Source organism: Rhineura floridana, chromosome 6 (assembly GCF_030035675.1).
Source record: "Rhineura floridana isolate rRhiFlo1 chromosome 6, rRhiFlo1.hap2, whole genome shotgun sequence".
Taxonomy (NCBI): Eukaryota; Metazoa; Chordata; class Lepidosauria; order Squamata; family Rhineuridae; genus Rhineura; species Rhineura floridana.
Genome location: NC_084485.1, coordinates 153,013,948 through 153,041,284, shown reverse-complemented (window position 1 = coordinate 153,041,284; position 27,337 = coordinate 153,013,948). Strand labels below are relative to the sequence as shown.

Genomic DNA, 27,337 nt, shown 5'->3' with positions numbered 1-27,337 from the left:
GGGGGAGGGAGACGTAAACTTGGTGGTTACTACTAACAAGGGCTTGTGTACAATAAGAGGAACTGAGGGAATGGCTCTAATGGGGCCCAGTAATAGTGTTCATAAAAATGTAGTAAGGAAGCCAAGGCATAAATCACATGGTCTTCAATGTCTGTATACAACAGAGTATGGAAACAAACAGAACGAAATTGAACTCAATACAAGAGAGTAAATATGACTTGATAGGTATAGCCGAAACTTGGTGGGATGACTCCCATGCCTGGAATGCAGCGATTAAAGGATATAACTTGTTCAAAAAGAGCAGAAAGGATAGAAAGCGTGGTGGAGTCACGCTATTTGTTAAAAGTATACATCCCTGCACAGAAATACAGGAGGATGAGCCTTGTAGCTCCACTGAGAGTGTCTGGATTAAAATAAATGGGGCAAGGAATAGAAGGAACATGGTAGTCAGAGTCTACTACTGACCACCCAATCAAGGAGAAGATGAGGATGAAACTTTTGCAAAGCAAATTGCCAGTGTTTCAAGGAAGCATGATGTAGTAGTAATGGGGGACTTCAATTACCCCAGTATCTGTTGGGAGATAAATTCTGCCAAATACGGCTCCTCCAAGAAATTCCTGACTTGTATTGGAGATAACTTTCTCCTACAGAAAGTGGAGAAAGTAACTAGAGGATCGCCATCCTTGACTTGATTCTAACCAACAGAGATGACTTAGTGGATGAAGTGGCAGTTATGGGAACTGTGGGAGAAAATGACCACACTATACTGGAGTTCTTGATTTTAAAGGAAGCAAAAGCTGAGGGTAGCCATAAGTGTACCCTGGACTTCAGGAAAGCCGATTTTAATAAGCTCAGAACAATGGTAAGGTTCCATGGCAAGCGACCCTAATGAGAAAAGGAGTCCAAGATGGGTGGGAGTTTCTAAAAAAGCAAATTCTAAAGGCACAATTGCAAACAATTATGTCAAGGAAAAACGGGGGAAGACAGCAAAAGAAGCTAATGTGGCTTCACAAAAAGAGATGACCTGAAAACAAAAAAGAACACATACAGGAAGTGGAAGGAAGGCCAGATCATGAAGGAAGAGTACAGACAAGTAGCATGGAATTGCAGGGATGGCTTCAAGAAGGCTAAAGATGAGAATGAGCTGAGCTTAGTGAGAGATGCCAAAAGCAACAAAATAGCTTTCTTCAGGTACATCCGTAGTAAAAGACAGAGAAAAGAAATGGTAGTACAGCTATTCAATGAGGATGGCAAAATGATAGCAGATGACAAAGAAAAAGCAGAAGTGCTCAATTCCTACTGTGGCTCAGTCTTCTCCCAAAAAAGGGTCTGTGACCCTGCCAGGAAACATGAAGTTGAAGGGGCAGGATTGCATCTTGAGATTGATAGACAAATGGTCAAGGAATACCTAATTACGTTGAACAAGTTCAAATCTGCAGGCCCGATAAACTGCATCCTTGAGTATTGAAGGAACTGGCTGAAGAACTCTCGGAACCACTGTCTATTATCTTTGCAAAATCGTGGAGGATGGGTGATGACTGGAGGAGAGCTAATGTTGTCCCTTTTTTCAAAAAGGGCAAAATGGTGGAACCTGGGAGCTACAGACCAGTCAGCCTGACATCAATCCCTAGTAGAATTATGGAGCAGATTATAAAGCGGTCAGTCTGCAAGCACCTTGAAAGGATTTATCAAGAACAAATCCTGTCATATTAATCCAAATCCTGCCCAGTGCTCTTCAACATTTTTATTAATGACTTGGATGAGGAGGTCCAGGGAATGCTTATCGAATTTGCAGATGATACAAAATTGGGAGGAGTAGCTAATACCTTGGGAGACAAGAAGAAAATGCAAAGTGATCTTGATAGGCCGGAGCATTGGTCTGAAAACAACAGAATGAAATTGAACAGGGATAAGTGCAAAGTTCTACACCTAGGAAAAAGAAACCAAATGCACAGTTATAAGATGGGGGATACTTGGCTCAGCAATACTACATGTGAGAAGAATTTTGGAGTTGTTGATTGCAAGCTGAATATGAGCCAACAGTGTGATGTGGCTGCAAAAAAAGGCAAATACTATTTTAGGCTGCATTAACAAAGTATAGTTTCCAAATTGTGTGAAGTATTGGTTCCCCTCTATTTGGCACTGGTTAGACCTCATCTTGAGTACTGCATCCAGTTCTGGACACTACAATTTAAGAAGGATGAAGACAAACTGGAATGGGTTCAGAAGAGGGCAATAAGGATGATCAAGGGACTGGAAACAAAGCCCTATGAGGAGAGACTGAACTGGGCACATTTAGCCTTGAGAAGAGAAGACTTGAGGGGAGATATGATGGCACTCTTCAAATACTTGAAAAGTTGTCACACAGAGGAGGGCCAGGATGTCTTCTTGATCGTCCCAGAGCGCAGGACATGGAATACTGGGCTCAAGTTACAGGAAGCCAGATTTCAACTGAACATCAGGGGAAACATCTTAACTATTAGAGCAGGACGACAACGGAACCAGTTACCTAGGGAGGTGGTGAGACCTCCAACACTGGAGGCATTCAAGAGGCAGCTGGACAGCCACCTGTTGGGTATGCGTTAATTTGGATTCCTGCATTGAGCAGGGGGTTGGACTCGATGGCCTTATAGGCCCCTTCCAGTTCTATGACTCTACTAATTGTGGGAACGAAAAAAGCCCCATGAAGCTCTGGCTTTGCCATGTCTCTATTAATTCAGCAGGCATTGCCTGTATCCATACAATCCTATCTCTGCAGCGGTAAGGACTAAACTTGCTTTTGAAACAAATGACTGCTAGGATTTATTTATTTATTTTTATTTATTTGTTTCATTTATAAACCGCCCATAGTGAGTGGCTCTCTGGGCGGTGTACAAAAAGGTTAAAATACAGAATATCACAATAAAATCAACTACCAACAGTAAACATAAGCAGCAAACTCCCTGCTATGTTTACTGTCATGTTCTGAGCATCCGCAGAATTGCCGCATACCTATATGCTGCATATCCTGACTATTGTGGAACCACTTAAATAACTATAACTGATGATGTAGTTATACTTCATGTGCTGTTGTTTGTGGCATCAATCATCAAACAGTTCTTGGTCTATTTTTTTCAGGGAATAGAAGTTGAGAAACTGTACCAGTGCTGAATCTGACATGTGAAAAGAGGAATGCACAGATATAATTAGCATGTCATGATTTTATTAATCCAGGGGTTCTTGTGTCTGAACTAGCTCATAATATATCTCTGGATCATACTTTCTCCAGTGCATTGTTTTATGCAAAATAGGCTGTGCAAGCTCATATAATGCAGTTTCCCTCAGGGCATTAGACAGGTGTAAATGAACTCAAATGACCTATACCTATCATCTCTGTTCTATGTATACATAGAGGCAAAATGAGCAGCTTGTAAATTTTAGAATGAATTACCTCCTCTTCTACCCAGCAGATAAACATTTGTAAGGCATTTCTTCATTGACTTTACATCTGCAATGTCTCTGACCTTCAAGCAAACATGGCATTGGTTGATACGCATACTCTATATTTTTTAAAATAATGTTTGACAGTCCATTAAGTTTTATAGGCACATAATTTAAATGCTGATTTTAGTATTGGCAAGCAGTGTCTTTTTAGGAAGTGAAAATGTACAGCATGGAATGTAACTATTCAAAGCTTGTCTGTCTAACAGTAACAAAATCTCAGGTAAGAGAGGATTTTCAGTTCTAACCCCGTGGAGGTTTACCAGACATGGTAATATTTTTCTTTTCAGCAACAGAAGGCTGAGGATATAAATTGAATCCAAATAAATGAATAGCTGCCATCAGTTTAGTTATGCCATAGCACAATGCACCGGCTAACAAACAGTAGCTGACACAGCAGTTCAATTAAGATTGTGGTACAAATAAATCCGCTGTGGTGGAATAGGGTCCTGGTGTTGAACCCTTTCAGAGTGAATTGACAAGGAAACACACTGCAAAGTGATCAAGTACACTGCAAAATGCAATTCCACTAGGAAGTTTCTACAAATTAATCCTGAAAGTATAGTGCTCCCATTTAATTTTTCCATTAAGCAGTATTGAACTGTAATCACTGTTATTTCTCTGAGGCATTAATCTGTACCTCAGAAATGGCACCATTCATCTTCCAGATCATAACTTTGAGCAAGTATTTCACTAGAGATTGGCACCCCCAAGCTCATTGGCAAGTAGCCTAGACTGGATATCTACTGCTTCTGTTTCAAAACTGTGGCCAATTGATTTGATTCGGTTGAACATTGTGTAGCTGCAAGATGACTTTTCTTTTTCACCCCATGATGGAGAAAGATCATGAAGGACCCATTCATTTGAATAGGTTCAGTAAGTTGTCCATATGCCTAGTGAGGCTCATAAATAGCAGCAGCAGTATTTGGACATATGGTCATTCAATAGAACCTGTTCCACATATATTGGTCTCAGGAGACAATTCTCAGGCATCTTCATAATGACAGTAGTTATATGACTTGAGCTCAAGGGGAAGAGGAGTCAACATATGGGAAAAGACTAGGCACCTTTTTGGTTTTGCCAGTATTGGGGATGTGACTGCCAAGGATGCCATTCTTTTCAACTTTTTTTTTGGGGGGGGGAGATGGGAATCAGCAGCAGAATAGGGAAGGTAATGGCTGTGTTAGCATGTAGAGCTAAACCATGGTTTTGTGTTACAAGAATTAGTTGCGGTGAGCCCCAACAAAGCATGGGTTTTCTGTTTCCCCTCTCCTCCCACCATGGAGTTAGTAATAAGACATTTGCAGAGATTATTTTCATTTTAAAAAATTTTTGGCCTGTTGTGTTGTATGAACAAGGAATTCTGGCTGACGAAGAATAACAAGCGAGGTTCATATTCAGTGGTATAAAGCGGATCTGTTCTGAAACTAATCAGAGCTTGTTGTAAACCAGGATTCCTAGTTCATGCAACATAACAGGCCAACATTTTTTGCAGTGAAACTAAGCCTTGTAGAAGTCTTTCTGCCTGCCTGCCTGTACTGGAAGAGAGGAGGAATGTGTGAGCTCTACACTCTGTGTCATTTACTAGTTGGGAGATTACGTTATTAACATGTTCCTGTCCTCACATTATCCTCACCACTCAAAGGGTGCTTAGGCTGAGAGAGAATGATTTTCTTAATGCTATCTAGAGAGCCCTGGGTCAAATAGGTCTGAAATCAGGTCTTTGTTAAAAGTGCAACACACTTACTCTATAGCATTACCTGGTTTCAGACATATTTGACCAAGAGTTCTCTAGATGGCATTGAGAAAATTATCTGTTTGGCTGCAATGTCAAGGGATTCTATAGGCACTCAGTGTCAACTGCAAAGAATTATGATGTTCTAGCATGTAACACTGGTGTGACTCAACCCTAGGTATGTTTACATTCTGGAGTGATAGTAGGAGTACTGGGATTCAGATCTTTGTGGCATCCTGAGCCCTAGATTGCAGCCTTAGCAAACTTATGTATTGGTTTTTCCACAATGCGAATTTCCTGTCAATCTTCCTTGAGTATTCACGAAAGTTGACTTTAACACACCTTGGCCTAGGGAATGTACTGGGAAGCTGGGTGGTCCTTCCCCTTGCGACCCTAGTGATTTGACCTTTCCTGCAGCAAATAGGAGGTAGTCTCCTAAATATGATGAATGCTTCCCTCTATCACCACTGTAGCAGAATGGCCAATGGTAATTTACAGGTACAGAGACTTTGCCTTTCTAACCTAAGAAAGGATTCTCTGAATGTTGTTGTTATGTGAATCAGTGACCTCCAAGAGCATCTGTCGTGAGCCACCCTGTTCAGATCTTGTAAGTTCAGGTCTGTGGCTTCTTTTATGGAATCAATCCATAGCTTGTTTGGCCTTACTCTTTTTCTGCTCCCTTCTGTTAGCATTATTGTCTTTTCTAGTGAATCATGTCTTCTCATGATGTGTCCAAAGTAGGATAACCTCAGTTTCATCATTTTAGCTTCTAGTGACAGTTCTGGTTTAATTTGTTCTAACACCCAATTATTGGTCTTTTTCGCAGTCCATGGTATGTGCAAAGCTCTCCTCACAACTGCTTAATTAAGCCATCTTATCATATTCTTAACACAGAGCATTTGAATTTGGAAAAGCCATCATCTCATTGGAAAATTAGTGTGTAACTCTTTTGTGGCAGAAGAGGAATAGGATACCGTATGTTTGGCAGCAACTAGTTGGAAAAGACAGAAATGTTTTCACATTTGACAAGTGTGTCTTGTATGTTAGCAGTTACCGCTGAGCTATCACTGTTCTGTATGGAGCTTTACTTTTAATGTAGTTTGAGAATATCTGAACACAGGAGATAAATAGGGATGCCATTCTCTATGCTCCATCTTCCTTTGTTAGATGTTGTTTTACAAGGCTTTGAATATTTTTTCATTTTCAGATTAAGCTTAAAATAAAGAAGCAGTGCTTTGCTATGCATCAGCCATAGCCAAGCTAGACATTAACATAAACTCCAAATTGCCACCAAGAAAAAAACCTTCCTCTCCCACTCTCCATTATTGTGTAGTGTTGTGTCCCAGGGGTGTAGACTCTCCAATTTTTTTTGGGGGGGGCGCAAACCAAGGAAAAGGTGGGTGCAGGGCATTGGTTATAATGGTATCTCAGCAGTCTCTTGCTGTGTCCTGTCTTGGAAATTCGCTCTTAGGATTACTACTTCTGCTATTTATTAGATTTACTAGTTGCTGGTTACCCAAAGGTCTCCAAGCAACTTACAACATGATTAAAAGCCAAAATAGTGTACCATACATAAAACCAAAATGAAACAAAACAATAACCTCCCCTATACAGTAGGGCCTCGCTTCTTGGCGTTCCGCTAATACGGCACCAGCAGGGCGATCAGCTGGAGGGGGGTGCTGGAGCTCCCCACGCTCCAGCTGATCTCGCCAGAGGAGGGGAAGACCAGCTGTAGCGCACTACAGGTGATCTTCTGCTCTTCTGGCACCGTCAGACTCCCGTACTTGAGCTGATCGCGCTGCAGGAGGGGAAGATCAGCTGTAGTGCACTACAGCTGATTTTCTCCTCCTTGGGGGCGATCAGACTCCCGCACTCCAGCTGATCTCGCTGGAGGAGGGGAAGATCAACTGTAGCGCACTACAGCTGATTTTCTCCTCCTCGGGGGCAATCAGACTCCCGCACTCCAGCTGATCTCGCCAGCTGATCTTCTCCTCTGGCGCAGTCAGTGGGTTAGGTTCCAGACCCCTGCGCTACAGGTGATCCGCTTTTCGGCAGGGGTCTGGAACCTAACCTGCCGTATGAGTGGGGCCCTACTGTAGAGCCACATAAAGCTTGGCAGTATACTGATACAACATCATTATTTTAGGCTGCAATCCAATACATGGCTACTCAGAATTAAGCTGCATTGGATTCAATAAGATTTAATTCCAGGTAAGTTTGTATTGGATTGCAGGTTTAGTCTATCAAATATCTGGGAGAAAGAGAAGCCTTCACCTGACATCAAAAGGACGGCAGTGAAGGTGCCAGGTGGACCTCCATAGATGGGAAGCCACTACTGAAAAGACCCTCTTCATTGTCACCACTCTGAGCCTCCCTCGGGGGGGGGGAACCTGGAGAAGGATCTCAGATGAAGAGCTAAGGTTCCAGGTAAGTTCATTTCAGGAGAGGCATTCCAAAAGATGTTGGGGTCCTGAGCTGTAAAGAGGTTTATAGCTCAAAACCAGCACTTTGAATTGGGCTCAGAAGCATACAGGCAGCCAGTGAAACTGGAACAGAATTGGTGTTGCATGTTCTGTTCACCTTGCACCAGTCCACAATTGGGCAGCCATAGTCTGCTCTAATTGAAGCTTCTGAACTTTTTCAGTGGTAACCCCACGTAAAGCGCATTGCAATAATCCATCCTTGAGATTACCACAGTATATATTACTATAGCCAGGTTATCACTGTCCAGATAGGGTCACAAATAGGATGGTCACTTTCATTTCTGTAAATATACATGCATGTACATAGGACAAACAGGACACTCTCTATGCAAGAGAATAAATGGACACAATTTTGATATTAAGAAAGGTAACACAAAAAAAACCTGTATTAGGGGAACATTTTAATCTTCCTGGCCATTCAGTTGCAGGAGTAATGTTTCTCCTTCATTCAGAAGGGTGATTTAGCAATATGTAATTGACTAAATTATAACATCAAGGGAGCCTCTTTTTTTTTGGTAAAGGCATGGTTGTAGTCTCTGAGCCAGTGCAGAGTGCAAAACAGTTGCTGTGCACTAACTCAGTTTCTGAGCAATATACAAAGTAGTGACAATCTGCTTTTCACTTCAGATTCCTAACCAAATATCCTATGAGTGAGTACAAGCATATTTGGTGGCAATTCCTGACTGTTGTGAAGTGCATCATGACAGCTCCCATAACCAGGCTACCAAGGAAAATCCATAGTCATGCCATCGGGATTTTATACATCTTGCTTTTCTAACACACTGCTTAAAAATTCCACCATTAAAACACAGACATTCAAAACAAACAAACTTATAAAATCCCATAATCAAGTTTATAGGGCGTGGCTGCAATCCTGCGCATAGTTACCTGGGCTTAAGCACCATTGAACTCGGTGGTGCTTATTTCTGCTGTATAGGTTCAACTTGTAAAACACACTTGGATTTAACAGTAGAACTTCAGACAGCTGAAATACAACCTGAGCGTAAGATGGAGGGGTTCCCAGCATTAACAGTCCATCAGATCTTGGTTTCCCTTCAGGCTTCCAGGGAGGCACCCCAAAGCCATGGCACAGAAAGCAAGCAAACCTTTCTGTGTCTTCAGCTCCCAGCATCTACTAGACTGAAAGACACAAGCCTGCTCCTTGACTCCAGAATGGGGATGCCCCTGGCAAGGTGAGGTGGGAGAAGGGCCACTCTTGTTCCCATGGCAACACATGGATTCCCATGGCAACCCTTGAACAGGTCCATAGACTGCTGATGAGGGTAACCCAGCCAGCCAGAACTATTCACTGGACAAAGGAAACTGCTGTGTCCAGTTTAGCAGATCTCTCCATTGCAGACTGTACCTCTTACAGGCACACAATTATTAGCTAGAAAGTGACTCCACAAATATCATCCAGACCCACCTCCACAATCCTATAACACTGCACCGTCAACTTCATGGCTATTCAATTAGAGATTTAAAGTCATTAAGCTCAGGGACATAAGAGCTTAACTTCAAAACAATCTCAAGAGGCACATGACTCCAGTTAGACTAAAAAGAATCCAAAATGGGCTGCAGACGCTAATAAAAATATTTAATAATCATGAAGTAAAATAAACGCAACGGATAACAAAGCATTCCTATACCCTTATGAGAGGTGCATGCCTGCTTAAAATCGGTGCTCTTGGAGTAGGTAGACCAGATGCATTTCCACCTTTCGTTCTTCAGTGGCCAACTAAATAAAAAATATCAACAAAATACATATGAATAATAGTGATGGATACCTTAGATAGTACACAATTCTCTTAAAATCACAAAAAGCTTTTCCTGCTTATCTGCACATCACGCATTGAATAAGTTTAAGAACATAAGAAGAGCCTGCTGGATCAGGCCAGTGGCCCATCTAGTCCAGCATCCTGTTCTCACAATGGCCAACCAGGTGCCTGGGGGAAGCCCGCAAGCAGGACCCGAGTGCAAGAACACTCTCCCCTCCTGAGGCTTCCGGCAACTGGTTTTCAGAAGCATGCTGCCTCTGACTAGGGTGGCAGAGCACAGCCATCACGGCTAGTAGCCATTGACAGCCCTGTCCTCCATGAATTTGTCTAATCTTCTTTTAAAGCCATCCAAGCCGGTGGCCATTACTGCATCTTGTGGGAGCAAATTCCATCGTTTAACTATGCGCTGAGTAAAGAAGTACTTCCTTTTGTCTGTCCTGAATCTTCCAACATTCAGCTTCTTTGAATGTCCACGAGTTCTAGTATTATGAGAGAGAGAGAAGAACTTTTCTCTGTCCATTTTCTCAATGCCATGCATAATTTTATACACTTCTATCATGTCTCCTCTGACCCGCCTTTTCTCTAAACTAAAAAGCCCCAAATGCTGCAACCTTTCCTCGTAAGGGAGTCGCTCCATCCCCTTGATCATTCTGGTTGCCCTCTTCTGAACTTTTTCCAACTCTATAATATCCTTTTTGAGATGAGGCAACCAGAACTGTACACAGTATTCCAAATGCGGCCGCACCATAGATTTATACAACGGCATTATGATATCAGCTGTTTTATTTTCAATACCTTTCCTAATTATTGCTAGCATGGAATTTGCCTTTTTCACAGCTGCCGCACACTGGGTCAACATTTTCATCGTGCTGTCCACTACAACCCTGAGGTCTCTCTCCTGGTCGGTCACCGCCAGTTCAGACCCCATGAGCGTATATGTGAAATTCAGATTTTTTGCTCCAATATGCATAATTTTACACTTGTTTATATTGAATTGCATTTGCCATTTTTCCGCCCATTCACTCAGTTTGGAGAGGTCTTTTTGGAGCTCTTCGCAATCCCTTTTTGTTTTAACAACCCTGAACAATTTAGTGTCGTCAGCAAACTTGGCCACTTCACTGCTCACTCCTAATTCTAGGTCATTAATGAACAAGTTGAAAAGTACAGGTCCCAATACCGATCCTTGAGGGACTCCACTTTCTACAGCCCTCCATTGGGAGAACTGTCCGTTTATTCCTACTCTCTGCTTTCTGCTTCTTAACCAATTCCTTATCAAGAGGACCTCTCCTCTTATTCCATGACTGCTAAGCTTCCTCAGAAGTCTTTGGTGAGGTACCTTGTCAAACGCTTTTTGAAAGTCTAAGTACACTATGTCCACTGGATCACCTCTATCTATATGCTTGTTGACACTCTCAAAGAATTCTAATAGGTTACTGAGACAGGACTTTCCCTTGCAGAAGCCATGCTGGCTCTGCTTCAGCAAGGCTTGTTCTATGTGCTTAGTTAATCTAGTTTTAATCATACTTTCTACCAGTTTTCCAGGGACAGAAGTTAAGCTAACCGGCCTGTAATTTCCAGGATCCCCTCTGGATCCCTTTTTCAAGATTGGTGTTACATTTGCCACTTTCCAGTCCTCAGGCACGGAGGAGGACCTGAGGGACAAGTTACATATTTTAGTTAGCAGATCAGCAATTTCACCTTTGAGTTCTTTGAGAACTCTCGGGTGGATGCCATCCGGGCCTGGTGATTTGTCAGTTTTTATATTGTCCATTAAGCCTAGAACTTCCTCTCTCGTTACCACTATTTGTCTCAGTTCCTCAGAATCCCTTCCTGCAAATGTTAGTTCAGGTTCAGGGATCTGCCCTATATCTTCCACTGTGAAGACAGATGCAAAGAATTCATTTAGCTTCTCTGCAATCTCCTTATCGTTCTTTAGTACACCTTTGACTCCCTTATCATCCAAGGGTCCAATCGCCTCCCTAGATGGTCTCCTGCTTTGAATGTAGTTATAGAATTGTTTGTTGTTGGTTTGTTCTTAGCAATGTGCTCCTCAAATTCTTTTTTAGCATCCCTTATTGTCTTCTTGCATTTCTTTTGCCAGAGTTTGTGTTCTTTTTTATTTTCTTCATTCGGACAAGACTTCCATTTTCTGAAGGAAGACTTTTTGCCTCTAAGAGCTTCCTTGACTTTGCTCGTTAACCATGCTGGCATCTTCTTGGCCCTGGCAGTACCTTTTCCGATCTGCAGTATGCACTCCAGTTGAGCTTCTAATATAGTGTTTTTAAACAACTTCCAAGCATTTTCGAGTGATGTGACCCTCTGGACTTTGTTTTTCAGCTTTCTTTTTACCAATCCCCTCATTTTTGTGAAGTTTCCTCTTTTGAAGTCAAATGTGACCATGTTGGATTTTCTTGGCAATTGGCCAGTTACATGTATGTTTAATTTAATAGCACTATTGTCACTGCTCCCAATCGGTTCAACAACACTTGCATCTCGCACCAGGTCCCAGTCCCCACTGAGGATTAAGTCCAGGGTTGCCATCCCTCTGGTCGGTTCCATGACCAACTTGTCTAGGGCATATTCATTTAGAATATCTAGAAATTTTGCTTCTTTGTCATGACTGGAACACATATGCGGCCAGTCTATGTCCGGGTAGTTGAAGTCACCCATTACTACCACATTTCCTCGTTTGGATGCTTCCTCAATTTCATATCTCATTTCAAGGTCACCCTGAGCATTTTGATCAGGGGGACGATAGATCGTTCCCAGTATTAAATCCCTCCTGGGGCATGGTATCACCACCCACAATGATTCTGTGGAGGAGTCTGCCTCTTTTGGGGTTTCGAGCTTGCTGGATTCAGTGCCTTCTTTCACGTATAGAGCGACTCCGCCACCGATATGTCCTTCTCTGTCCTTCCGATATAGTTTATATCCAGGGATAACCGTATCCCACTGGTTTCCTCCATTCCACCAGGTCTCTGTTATGCTCACTATATCAATGCTCTTCTCTAAGACCAAGCACTCCAGTTCTCCCATCTTGGTTCGGAGGCTCCTAGCATTAGCGTACAGGAACTTGTAAGCAGTGTCTCTCTTCAAGTGTCTTTGGCACTTGTGGTTTGGCCTGTGGTAATTTTGCCCTTCTGAATTTATATCCTGTGCCCCTGCTCTCACAATGCCTACTTCTAGGCCTACCCCTTTTAAAATGTCATAATCTCTTTGGTCTTTATCCCAGGGGGGAGGTTTACTCCGAACCGGACCTTCCTCAGCTCCTGTCAGGTTTCCCCCCTCAGTCAGTTTAAAAGCTGCTCTGCCACCTTTTTAATTTTAAGTGCCAGCAGTCTGGTTCCATTCTGGTTCAAGTGGAGCCCGTCCCTTTTGTACAGGCCTGGCTTGTCCCAAAATGTTCCCCAGTGCCTAACAAATCCGAACCCTTCCACCCGACACCATCGTCTCATCCATGCATTGAGACTGCAAAGCTGGGCCTGTCTGGCTGGTCCTGTGTGTGGAACCGGTAGCATTTCAGAGAAAGCCACCTTGGAGGTCCTAGCTTTCAGCATCCTACCTAGCAACCTAAATTTTGCTTCCAGGACCTCACGGCTGCATTTCCCCATGTCATTGGTGCCAACGTGCACCACGACCACTGACTCCTCCCCAGCACTGTCTACCAAACTATCTAAACGACGGGCGATATCCGCAACCTTCGCACCAGGCAGGCAAAACACCTTGCGGTCTGCACGCCCATCACACACCCCACTGTCTGTGTTCCTAATGATCGAATCACCCACTACAAAGATTCCTCCACCCCCTGGAGATACATCCTTGGCACGAGAGGATAGCTGCTCCTCCCCCAAGGAATGGGTCCCTTCTAAGGGATCGTTTCCCTCTTCCTCAGCTGGATGCTCTCCTTCCCCGAGACCATCGTTCTCCATGATAGCAGAAGAGCTATCATCCTTGGAGTGGGACACAGCTATAACGTCCCTGAAGGCCTCCTCCACACACCTCTCTGCCTCTCTCAGCTTTTCCAGGTCCGCCACCTTGGCCTCAAGGAAATGAAGTCGTTCCCAGAGAGCCAGGAGCTCATTGCACCGAGAGCACACCCACGACTTCAACGGACAGATAGTCGTACATGCTGCAGGCAGTGCAAAACACTGGAACGCCCCCACACCCCTGCTGGCTTCTTACCTGCATAGTTTTGTTTAAGGTTTATTACGTCAATGGGTTGGAAACTGCGGTTTAGTTGAGGTCAGGGAACAGAGTGGGGGGCCCAGGCCTCCTCGCCCTGCTGCCAAACTCGCTCTGCTGCTTAACTTGCCTTGACGCTTTGTCAGCTGGGGCTCCCTCTAGCTCGTGGAGCAGAGTTTCTTAGCTGGAGATGTATTTACTAATTTACATATTGTGTTTTAACGATTTTGTACGTTGCCTAGAGTGGCCATTGGCCAGATAGGCGACACAGAAATTAAATTTATTATTATTATTAGGCAAAAAAACCCTTGTGGTTTAAGAATGTACCTATAGCCAGCCGTGTGTTAATTGAGGCTGATGGCTCAACTATCAGCTGAGGCTTAACTCCTTAGGATTATCTCAGGCTTCCTTCCTTTGAAGGCAGGCTTCCTTCCTGAGCGAGGGGCGGGGCTGTTTAAGGACTTTTGTTTGTTTGTTGTTTTCCCACCTAGAACAGCCTGACCTTTCTTTAACCTAGGGAAACAGAGCTTGTGGTTGTGTTTAAGGAAGGCTAAAGCTGCCCTTTTTAGCAAAGACTGAGCTGACTCTCTCCCTGTATGTATTGGTGGAGTTTCCTTTTTCCCCTTCTCTCCGACTGGAATTTAGCCTTGTTTACAGTGTCCCCTGAAGCTTTCCTGCTAGGGTGGTGTTGAAAACTAGCTTTCTATAGGCTTCCTTCTCCTAGGATCTGTCTCCTAAGATATAGGTTCTTCCAGGATTTGGCTCCTAGCTCAGGGTGACCTTAGGCTGCCCTTATTACTTATTGCTCTGAGCTGTTTTAATTCAATTAAAGAATGAAATAAATGGGAGCTACTTACCCTCTTTTCGCTCTGCTGCTTAACTTGCCTTGACGCTTTGTCAGCTGGGGCTCCCTCTAGCGCGTGCTTGCAGCAGCAGCAAGAGTGCTTTTGTCACTGCGTGTACTGCACAGTAATCAGGTAGAAGATCTAGAACTGAAGATCACAGCAGGCTGTTAGTATGCATACACAGTAAACAATTGCAGTTATGATTATAATGTACATGCAGGGTTTTTTAATTACTTGCAAAAATAGCATATAATACATTTTATCTTTCAAATAATTTTTGAACAGAAATTAAAAGAAAGTGTACATGCATTTTACAATTGCAATGTATTATACTTTTCTAATTATAAGCAGTCAAACAAGTTTAAATGTTCCTAGGCTGCTGAAGAGGGCAGTTTATTTGTTTAATTCGTAGCCTGTTTTAAAACCTCAATATATTTTTGTGGATTTGTGGATTGTGTTGTAAATCTTTCTTTACCTCTCCAATCCTATTTTTTAAGCAATTTGGCAGGGTTTACTTAAGTGACACAGCTTTTATTTGGTAGGAAACTAATATTGATTTTTTTAAAAAAAACAATTGTTCTGCAATGACCAACTGGTTTTGACAATAAACTATTGTATGGGGTGTATGTATTTTTATATTTCCAGTTTGTTTGTATGTTGAGTCTTTCCAACAACCCTGTGGGGTAGGTTTGCTAATTAGAAACCAAGACAGCACACAACAAGAAATAAACCATTTAAAATCCCGTAACCACAAACCACGTACAAAACATGTTGCAAAACAGCTTAAAGTGGTATGATTCAGAATTTTGGGTTGGGTGAGTGAAGTTCCTTATCACTTGAGGTTGCAATCCTGTGCACACTTCCCTGTTTGAGTAAGCCCCACTGAACACAGTGGGACTTGCTTCTGAGTAAACATGCATACGATTGCACTATAAATATCTTTACAGGCTGTGTAAATAATAAACATCTTTGACTCTCATGCTTATGTAAATATTTTGTCATACTATGTCTCATTAAGTATCCGATTTCACAGGTTGTACATTATTATTTCCTCTACATTTTAAGTGTGCCGTTCTTCCTGAGGATGGTCATAGTTCCCCTCACTTGTGTTCACCCTGAGGGGCAGATTAGGCGGTGAGTAGCCCATGGTCACCCAGTAAACTTTATAGCTGATTTCCATTTCAAAAAAATAATTAAAATGATTTATATGCAGGCAAAGCTTATGAAGTAATGCAAATCCACACAATACAGTTAAAGCACATTCACTTGCCTTTAAAGTGCATGACTTCCCCCACCAAAATCCTGGGCAGTGTTGTTTCCCCCTCACAGTTATAGTTCCCACCATCCTTAACTACAGTTCCCAGGATTCTGTGGTGGGATTCATATCCTTCAAGTTTGTGTTAATGCATGTTTTGGATCTGCCCTAGTATGCTGTGCACTTATTAATGAATTAACAAGAATAATTTTAAAAGATAATTTTTAAACAGGGAAGGGCTGTTGCTCAGTGGTTGGACACATGCTCTTTTAGTTAAGATGTCTGTCTTAATTTCCAATCAGAGAACTTTTGTTTGTTTGAGTGATATGTTCCAAGCAGCTGTGGTTGATGCTTAACGTATCATGCTAAATGACATCCCTAGGCCCTCCCCATGAAATCTCAGGGTTTGGGATGCTTCTGACCTGGTAATCCTATATTATTATTATTGTTGTTGTTGTTGTTGTTGTTGTTGTTGTTGTTGTTATTATTATTATTATCTTTATTATCATTATTATTATTATTATTATTATCTTTATTATCATCATTATTATTATTATTATTATCATTATTATTATTATTATTATTATATTTATTATCTTTATTATCATTATTATTATTATTATTATCTTTATTATCTTTATTATCATTATTATTATTATTATCTTTATTATTATCTTTATTTATACCCCGCCCTTTTTCCAAACTGGAACTCACGGTGGCTTCCAGATAAAAATAAGTACACATCATTAAGAACCTATAAAAATATAAAACATATAAACATATAAAATCAGCATTAAAACAGGATTAAACTATTAAGATGTTAAAACCAGTTACTCTTAAAATACTGCAACCCAGTTTAGGAGCATACAGGCAAAACAATAACATACAGCATCCTCTTCAGTCACTACCCTTAAAACCTTCAGTTCCAAAGGCCTGCTGGAAGAAAAAAGTCTTTAGCTGTCGGCGGAAAGACTGCACAGAGGAGGCCATTCTTGCCTCCCTAGGGAGGGAGTTCCAGAGCCTAGGGGCAGCCACCGAAAAGGCCCTATCTCGTGTCCCCACCAGTCGCACTTGTGAAGGTGTTGGGATCGTGAGAAGGGTCTCTCCTGAAGATCTCAGGGCCCGGGCAGGTTCATATAGGGAGATACGGTCTGACAGATAGCCTGGACCTAAGCCATATAGGGCTTTATAGGTCATAACCAGCACTTTGAATTGTGTCCGGAAACAGACTGGCAGCCGGTGGAGCTGTTGCAGCAGGGGAGTTGTATGGTCCCTGTAACCAGCCCCAGTTAACATTCTGGCTGCAGCTCGTTGCACCAGCTGAAGTTTCTGAACAGTCTTCAAAGGCAGCCCCACGTAGAGCGCGTTACAGTAGTCTAAGTGGGATGTAACTAAGGCTTGTGTCACCATAGCCAGATCAGACGACTCCAGGAATGGGCGCAGTTGGCGCACTAATCTTAACTGTGCAAAAGCATTCCTGGCCACCGCAGAAACCTGGGCCTCCAGGTTTAAGGCTGAGTCCAGGAGCACACCCAAACTGCGAACCTGCGTCTTCAGGGGGAGTGTAACCCCATCCAGCACAGGCTGAACCCCTATTCCCTGATGCGCCTTTCGACTGACTAGGAGCACCTTTGTCTTGTCTGGATTAAGCTTCAGCTTGTTCACCCTCATCCAGTCCACCACTGCTGTCAGACACTGGTTTAGAACCAAGACAGTTTCCTTGGAATTAGGTGGAAAGGAAAGGTAGAGTTGGGTGTCATCTGCATACTGGTGGCACCGAACCCCAAATCTCCGGACAACCTCTCCCAGCGGTTTCATGTAGATATTAAATAGTATGGGGGACAGAACTGAACCCTGAGGGACCCCACAGGCCAACGGCCAAGGAGTCGAACAGGAATCCCCCAGCACCACCTTCTGGGTTCGACCTTCCAGGAAGGAACGGAGCTATCGTAAAACGGTGCCCCCAAGTCCCATCCTGGTAAGGCGGCCCAGAAGGATACCATGGTTGATGGTATCGAAAGCCGCTGAGAGGTCCAACAGAACCAACAGGGACACACTCCCCCTGTCCAGTTCTCTGCGTAGGTCATCTACCAAGGTGACCAAAGCCGTCTCCGTCCCATAACCAGGTCTGAAACCAGACTGAAATGGATCTAGATAATCCGTTTCATCCAGGAATCCCTGTAGTTGGGAGGCCACCACATGCTCTATTACCTTGCCCAGGAATGGGATATTAGACACTGGTCAATAATTATCCAGAATAGAGGGGTCCATGGAGGGCTTTTTCAACAAAGACCTTACAACTGCCTCCTTTAGGCACATTGGAACTCTGCCTTGTTGTAGGGAGGCATTGGCCACTTCCTTCACCCACTCGGCTAGGCCCCCTCTGGCACTTTTAATAAGCCAGGAAGGGTAAGGGTCTAACAGACATGTGGTGGACCTCACCTCTCCAAGGATCCTGTCCACATCCTCGGGTTGTACAAGCTGAAAAGAATCCATTATTATTGGACAAGCAGGAGCCAAAGTTACATCCACTGAGCCTGTATCAACTATAGCATCCAAGTCGGAACGAATCTGAACGATTTTGTCTGCGAAGTGCCATGCAAATTCTTGACAGCGGGCTGATGAGTGGTCTATATTACCCTCTCGGGGGCCAGAATGTAGGAGACCCCTGACCCGCAGACACAATGGTGGCTGAAAAGAATAATTTCTTTGCTGCCCGCACTGCCATGGAGTAGGCCTTCAGATAGGCTCTAGTCCGTGTTCGGTCAGACTCGCTCCGAGTCTTCCGCCAACGTCGCTCTAGTCTCCGTCTCATTTGTTTCATCACCATCAGCTCCCTGGTAAACCAGGAAGCTGGTTTGACTCCATTCCGTGAGAGGGGACGCTCAGGAGCGATTATGTCCACCGCCCTGGCCATTTTCCCATTCCAGAGGTCAGCCAGAGCTTCAACAGAATCGCCTGCCGAGGTGACAGGAAAACCCCCAAGAGCTCTCAGGAAACCATCTGGATCCATCAACCTCCTGGGGCGGACCATCCTAATCGGTCCCCCACCCCTGCAGAGGTTTTGAGTCCCAGTGAGTCTAAACCCAACCAGGTAGTGATCTGTCCATGACAACGGAACTACAGAGAGTTCCTCCACACCAAGATCACCATCATCCCATCCAGCACAGAACACAAGGTCCAGAGTGTGGCCAACAGCATGAGTGGAACCAGATATTACTTGGGACAGACCCATGGTTGTCATGGAGGCCATGAAATCCTGAGCTACTCCCGCCAGAGTGGTCTCGGCATGGATGTTGAAGTCTCCCAGTACAACAAACCTAGGTGATTCCAACACCAACCCCGAGACCACTCCGGCTAGCTCAGGAAGGGAGATTGTTGAGCAGCGGGGTGGGCGGTACACCAACAGAATCCCTATTCGGTCCCGGCAGCCCAGCTTCAGATACACACACTCGAACCCTGGATACTGTGGGATAGGGCACCTGGTCAGGGGAATGGTATTATGATAGACCACTGCAACTCCACCTCCCCGCCCCCCAGGTCTCGCCTGCTGCTGTACAGAGAAACCTGGTGGGCAAAGCTGAGAGAGATTAACCCCCCCATCTTCATCCAACCAGGTCTCCGTGATACAAGCCAGGTCGGCATGCTCATCCAGTATCAGATCCTGAATGGCTGTTGTTTTACCATTCACTGACCTGGCATTCATAAGCAGCATTTTCAACTCAGGGGGTTATCACCCCAGCTATCCAGACTACTTGGGTGAGGAGACAGCTTGGGGGCAACCAGCACCCTGTTGCACACCCATCTCCCCTGATGACATAACTGTCTCCCTGCTCTGTATCTCCCTCTGCCCTTCACAACACTAATGGCAGCCCCCTGGATCCCTTCCTCAGCCCTCTTTAGTTGAAAACACATCCTTCCTTTATAAAAAGGCAAAATTACTATATAATTTTCTAAGAATCACGCTATCTGTGAATGCTTCAGCGCAGGTAGTGTGGGTGAGCAAGAAAGGGAGCGAGGCAGAGGTGGCAGTGCTGGCTGGGCCTGGCCCACAGGGGATGGGTGGGAGGGAGGGCAATCTGTGTGTGTGGGGGGGGAGTAGGCAATCTGTAGGGGGAGGGAGAGCGCTGGCCACACGTGTGCAGGTGGAGGAAGCGCTGGCGACAGTGGGTGGAGTTGGCGAGCAAAGCCCCTAATATGTGTGTGCGCCAGGAAATAGGTTCTAGCTCCCACAAGTTCATACCATCATAAAAACTGTTGCTCAAGGCCCGCAGGCTCTTTGCTGTTTTTCATGATGATTGAGACACTCCCGCAACTGTGACAAAATAGTTATTGTCTCTGTAGAATATGTTGGTGGCTTTATTTATATTTAATATTATGGAGGCTTTTGACTTACTTAGTTCAGTCATTTTTACAGCTCTGCAGTCTGCTGGATGCAATCTGTTGCTGCAAAGAAAGTGAGTGGAGCCAGGGTTGAGAACTAAGCCACCCTTTGAGGGCCATGGGCACCTGAATGGAGGGTATAAATTCTTCATTAAATAAACACAGCAACAAAGAAAGCACCAAAAGAATTGTGGAGATTGACACAACAGAGAGATAGGGCAGTCCTGTGCTGCACCTTGCTGTTGTAGCTGAGTCCATCATGTGTGCCTGTTAATACTGCCTGGCACTGGCTGCCCCGAGGGGGCTTGAGCCCAGCCGCTCCCCCCCCCAAGGTTATATCTGCAGTCACAGCAAGTTCTACTAGATATCACAGAGGGAAAAGTGGGAAGCTAGATGCAGGGTCTCTTTTTATTGGGAGACATGCATTTATGGAAGCATCTGATTTGGCCTTTTACTTTGTGTTACATGAAATACAAAGTGTTTGAAAAGGTTCTGCTTTTTCAGAAGCACACACAGGTTTGCATGCGATATGTTTTAAGCTTTGGTGCAGTTGATTTCACCTCTCCAGTTAAAGAGTGAAATGTACCCACGCCTTTTGCTTTTTGCTTTCCCTGCATTAATAAATAGCTGTTCTAGCTTAAAAGTGGCATGCTATACAGGGGGTGGGTGGGTGAGGTGGTGTACTCGGAGGCCTAACCGTAAAAGAAATCAATTGACAATTGCCATGTAGTATATTTATTCAAACACCACAGGTCAAATCCTCTCCTGTACTTTCACAGTGTGAGCTGTCAGCTTTGATATTTGGGTATTTGGTAATGTGCAAGGTAAAAAGAACTGAAAAAAGGAGCATTTAAACAAATCTCTCCAGCTGTAGGAGAGCTATTGTGGAACCACTGGGGTGTGTGTCAGTGTTCCCATAAAACTCACTGGCTATGTGAAAGTTGTCATGAAGTGGCTGTACACCAGAATGGCTAGGTCCTAAATATTCTCCAACAACTGCTCTAGGCCTGTGTGTCATCTTTTTATATAATGCTGAAAAGCAGAGCAAAGCCTTACTTTTCCTATAAAGAATAACGCTGTTGTCATTGTTGCCTTCCCCTATACTCTTTTTTTCCTTTTTACTTGCGACATTGTTTTGTTTGGAGAAAGGGCATAGCTGAATGGTGGAACATCTGCCTTGTGTGCAGAAGGTCACAGGTTCCATCCCCAACATCTGCAGGTAGGGTTGGAAGAGGACTCCTGCCTGACACCTGCAAGAGCCTCTGTCAGTCAGGATAGACAGTACAGAGTTAGATGGACCAATGGCTTGACTCAGTGTAAGGCAGCTTTCTGTGTTGTTTTATTTCTCTGTTGGTTAAACTTCTTTCACTATTTTTTAATTGACTGTAATTAAATTTAGGAAGGGGGCAAGGCATTAAGGTGAGAGGAGGGTTTGGCAGATACCAGGTAGTACTGTTGAGAGTTTTTATTCTCCTGACTAATTAAAATAAAGTATTAATAATAGAAAGCTAGGAATGTGCTTTGTTCGGTTTGTATCTTACGTATTTTTTCTCTTTTTGTTTATTTGTTTCTTAGTATTGAATTTGATCGAGACTGTGACTATTTTGCTATTGCTGGGGTGACAAAGAAGATTAAAGTCTATGAATATGGCACAGTCATCCAGGATGCTGTTGATATTCACTATCCTGAGAATGAAATGACCTGTAATTCAAAAATCAGGTATGTGTTGTGTTTTGAAGTTGATTTAGAAAAGTAGGGATGATGCTTCCCCCCCCCCATTTCTGATTGTATGTGATTATTCCTGAGGACCACCTAATTGATCAGTTCACTGAATCTACAGGGGCTGTTACAAACAGATTGAATTAACCCATGTCCTAGGTGTGGATGCCAAAAGCAAAAATTCCTTTACTTCCAAGAAATGGACACACAGTGCAATGTTGGTAACATTACTAAAGTCTTATTATGAGGAATAAAACTTCCACAACAAATGTTTGTCAAAAGCATCGCTACTAATCTTGAATAAATCAAGAGAAGCTGTTTAAAACCATGCTGAGAAACTTGGCCTGCAGTAACCCCCACTGAATTCTAAAATGCTGCACGTGATTTGAGACCTGCAATGCAAAATGGTGTATTTGCTATTTCTTTAGAAGGGGCTGGAACTTCCTTTGGCCTACCCAACAGGCCAGCTTGGACAGGTAGGTACTCCTGCCCTCCCGTTCACAAGTTTGGGAAGCAGTACACAAGGGATGTTCCTAGCCTATGCTTTGGAAGCCTCCACGAGCTGCTCCTTTGCACCCCTGACACTGGAGGTGAAAAGGCTCTCAAAGGGTTTTTGTGAGCCTCCCTGTGCTTCTCCTTTCCATCCCCAATGTTGGAGGTGGAAGGGACCCAGTCAGGGAGGGAGAAGCGGTTTCCATTGAATGCATTATACAATCACATACAATGCACTATGCTAGATAATCCTAGATGTTAGCGTGATGACAGTAAACCATGCACTGGTATTTCATGTCCAAGAGAGGCTGCAGCTGATATACTAGCCTAAACTGATGAAAGCTGGCCAGAAAAGATATCGTTGGTCTCTAGTGACAAAGCGGGTATAGGAATACCCCCAAACAATCTTTCAGGGATAGTACAACCCCATCCAGAACAGATTGAACACAGTCTCTGAACAAGTGAACCATTTACCCATCAGCCTCCATCTTGCTGGGATTGAGCTTAAGTTTATTGATCCTCATCCAGACTATTACTGATTCCACTTTTGTCTTCTTCCTCTGTTTCCCCTGTGTCAGTTATTAGATTTTAAACTTCTGTAGCAGGGACATATTCTTTTGTTACATGTAAAGCACCACACATAGTTATGGTGCTGTTTTTTTTAAAAAAAACTGTCACTTTTTCTGTCTGTGTAGTAAAAGTAGAGGCTCTTGACTGACCCCCGAAGCAATTTGTTTTTAATTGTGCCATGGGGCCTTTAATAGATGATGGTCAAACATTTATTAGTTCAGGTTTGAGTAAAGATTTCTCAAATAATCTCTCTGTCATTTTTAGATTCTCTGAGTCCTGTTTACATGATGTTAAAATGCGACCAATAATGATTAGAGTAATGTAGTATACCTGCTAAAGAACTGGATCTGTCCTATTTATAAGCATCAGAATCAGCCAGGGCATGTTCTGTAAACTAAATGAGACTTTGACACAAAAGTAGCTTGTATAGCGCATCTTTTGGGCCATTCTTTTGAGTTAATGCAAGCTGTTCAGCGTGCTCTTTGGAAAATTTGGCTTTGATTTTTCACTTTACGAACACTTTCAGGCTGCTGGAAGTTGATTAAGACCAATAAATGGGAAGGAGACTGTTAATGTCTTGCGATAATTTGATTTGAATTAAAAACAGTATTAAAGGTTTATGGTGCATGAAGAAACTTGAATAGGTGTTAATGGACCACTTAGTGATTATAAAGTGTATTATTTTCAACTGCTAATTTGGATGTTGTCCAATCTCACCTGAGCAGTCTGTGTCTTAACAGGTAAGCTGTGGAAAAGAATGACAACAGACTGTTCTTGAGGGCCCAGTATTTCTCTCTTGGAGAGCCTGTCCTTGTGCCCCCATCCCCACTTCTCAGGTTTCCACCAGCCTCTCTTCACCTGCTCTGAGTTCTCCAGCTGTTCTGTATTTCTGGGGTGATGTTCCTCAGGACACAATCTGGTGGGAAAGAACTGTCTTGTCATTTTCTTTGTTCATTCTTTGCCTGCTGATCTAGTTGACAAGGGTGGGTCAGATGTTCTCATAGGGACTGCTGTCACTGTTTGAATATTTGAAGCTCTCTTCCTTGGTCCTTCTGGCTCAGAACTATGTACTGTGACAGTCAGTGGCTTCAAGATTGCAACTGGGGGTGTTTATCTGGCCTGCTGCTAGAGAACCTTTTTAACTGGAGATGCCAGGTATTGGATTATCACTGAGCAATGACCTTCCTGTTGCTACTTTTTGCTTTACAATTCATCTAACAATTTCTTCTTCACTTTGCCAAGTTATGGGGACTTTTTTAAGTTATTTAAATCTTTTCTATATCTCCCTTAACCAAAAATATGCAGTGTGATTTACAGTAACTTCAGAATATACAGCTTCCAAGAATTAAAACCTTTTTAGTCCAAATTCTCTACTGTAATTTCTTTAAATAAAAGCAGTTGGATCAGCAAGTATTCTTGCCATAAAACTGAGCTTCCTATTGAAGTGGAGATAGAGAAGCCATTGGAAATTGTGCCCAGATACTTCATACTCTAAATCATTGGACATGTTTAACAGCATACATTCAGATCCTTTGCTAGTATCCTCAGATTGACATTAGCAGTTATACCTGGCATAAAACAATTGCTACTACCCTGTCTATTCCTTGCTTGTCTGAAAGCCCTTCCATTCCCTTTAACTTTTGTCTGATATGCTGCAGTGTCATTATATCTTTGCAAATATTCTGCATGCTCATAATAAAAGTGTAAAAAGTTGTAAAAAGTAAACAAGTCAGTTTGGTTGGGAGATCCAAAATATAGGGCTGGCTGTGTGTGGATAAGTGGATTATGGAAGTGTGAATATCATTTGGCAAGAGGAGGTGTCAAGTTTAAATGGGTGGGAAGATCCAAGGAAGAGAATGAACTTCATGCGTTTGTAAATTTTTGCCAGTGATATCTAGTTGCTATACAGTTTTTATGTCATCTGGAGTCTGTGAAAAATGGTACCTGTATCCCTTGCAAAGGCACCTAACGAAGTAAAGCCATGGATGAGCACTGCATGTGCAACACAAATGTAAGACATAGCTCTGAATTGGATCATAAAATGCTTTATAATTTGAAATCTTGTAATCTCTGCCTATTATAATAGGAATAATTTCTTCTATGGAATTGATTAAAACTTTTGTCTCAGGTCTGTAATAATTCAAAAGCTAGTGCACCTGCAATAACACACACACACACATATATAAAATGAGCTCAATGTTTTCGTTCTTATTAATTGCATATGTACCCTGCCAAGGAATGTGGGTTTGAGAACATCACATTCAGAACAACCTTCTGAAGTTGGTTAGGCTGAGGAAGAGACTTCCCCAAGACCACCTAGTGATGGAATGAGGATTCAAATCTAGATCTCCACTGTCCACATCCTACTTACTATACCATGCTGGTTATCCACTATTCCATGTTAAGTTCTTGGTGTTACATTAATGAAAACAACTGTGTATTAGAGATATAGAAAATCTATTTGGCTTTTAAAACCACTTTTGATAAAGTATAATTCTGGTCTGTACTAGCCACTGAAGAAAGCTAGTTACTATTGCTCACATGCTATGGGTAAACAACAAAACCAGAGTGCTTTGTCCTCCTGAATACCAAGTATAATGACTACAAAAATTAACTGAAAGTAAGTGTTAGCAATCCTGTGTATTGCCCTTTGTCATGCTTCCTTACCCGTCATATTCTTTAAAACTTCATTCATGCAAGGAACACTGTACACTGCTATAAAGAATATCTGTGTTCAGTGTAGCAGAGACTGTAACCTCTTAAACTGTTTTATTTATTGCTGCTAGTGAACCACTTTTTACTGCTTTAGAGTTCTTTACACTTTCACTTGCGCTGTGTGTTAGAAAACTGTTATTTTTACTGGGACTCTATATATTTGAATACATCATAGTTAATGTTACATCTTGGCTTGAAACATGGATTGGATTGGATTTCAAACTATAAACCTCAATTTTGTATCAAAAACCTGACCATTATCTGAAGAGGCAGTTGCTGTAGACAAAAGTCGAGATGTGAAATTTGGGAGACCATAGTACAGTACCATACCATTCAGTTGCACTGACAGTCTCCCCTGTGCTACCCGCAGAGCTTCTGTGAAGAGTTAGGAGCCCCTCTTGTAAAATGGGGGGCGCAGTAGGAGGAAGGAATTGCCCCAAATTGGAGAAGGAACCAGGAGGAAGGGAGGGGAAAGTATGTTTCCATGAGTGGAAGGCTGCAATTGATTGCAACCCACTAAATTCAGTGGCAAAACTGAATAAGGTTATGAAAGGAGTAGAGTCTGTAAGCTTAAGATAATTTAAAAGTAAGGGACTGCAAAATGAAATAGTTCTTCCCACAGTGGCTAGCTCCAGTAGCATGACCACTGTGTTGTCACCATGATGTAGTGAAAAGAATTTTAATTATTAAATTTATATCCCGCTGTTCCTCAGACTTTAAAACATATTAAAACAAAACATCTTTAAGAACATCTTTTTAAAAAAAGCTTTAAAAACATATTAAAAAGCAATTCCAACACAGACACAGACTGGGATAAGATCTTTACTTAAAAGGCTTGTTGAAACAGGAAGGTCTTCAGTAGGTGCCGAAAAGATAACAGAGATGGTGCCTGTCTAATATTTAAGGAGAGGGAATTCCAAAGGGTAAGTGCTACAACACTAAAGGTGTATTTCCTATATTGTACGAAACAGACCTCCTGATAAGATGGTATCTGCTGGAGGCAGAGTGCAGTGATCAACTGGGTATAAAAAGGGTTAGACTTAGACTATCTTTCAGGTATCCTGGTCCCCAGCTGTATAGGGCTTTGTACACCAAAACCAGTACCTTGAACTTGGCCTGGTAGCTGATGGGCAGTCAGTGCAATTTTTTCAGCAGCAAGGTGACATGTTGGCGATACCCTGCCCAAGTGAGCAGTCATGCCACCACATTTTGCACCAGCTGCAGCTTCTGGACCAAACTCAAAGGCAGCTCCGCATAGAGCACATTCCAGTAATCCAGCCTCGATGTTACCAGTGCATGGACAACAGTGGTCAGGCTATCCCTGTCCAGAAACAGCCTCAGCTGTCTTACCAGCCAAAGCTTGTAAAAGGCACTCCTAGCCACTGAGGTCACCTGGGCCTCTAGTGACAAACATGTATCTAAGAGCGCACCTGCTACGAACCTGCTCTTTCAGAGGGAGTATGACCACATCAGAAACAGGCAACTGACCAATTATCCGAACTCTGGAACCACCAACCCACAGCACCTCCATCTTGCTTGGATTCAGACTCAGTTTATTTGTCCTCATCCAGCCCACCACAAAGTCCAGGCACCAGTCCAGGGCTTGCAGGACCTCTCCTGATTCAGATGTTACAAAGAAATAGAGCTGGGTATAATCAGCGTACTGCCGACACTTTGCCCCAAATATCCTGATGACCACT

The 27,337-nt window shown here is 43.0% G+C and overlaps 1 protein-coding gene across 4 annotated transcripts in view; it reads left to right on the top strand.

The window, feature by feature from the left end:
- COP1 (COP1 E3 ubiquitin ligase) overlaps positions 1-27,337 on the top strand; it is a 215,337-nt gene that overhangs the window by 76,569 nt on the left and 111,431 nt on the right. For all 4 annotated transcript variants that reach the window (XM_061634174.1, XM_061634172.1, XM_061634173.1 and 1 more), the window contains one exon: positions 21,717-21,860. In XM_061634174.1, the coding sequence (XP_061490158.1) occupies positions 21,717-21,860 (144 nt within the window). The remainder of the gene's footprint in view (positions 1-21,716; positions 21,861-27,337) is intronic.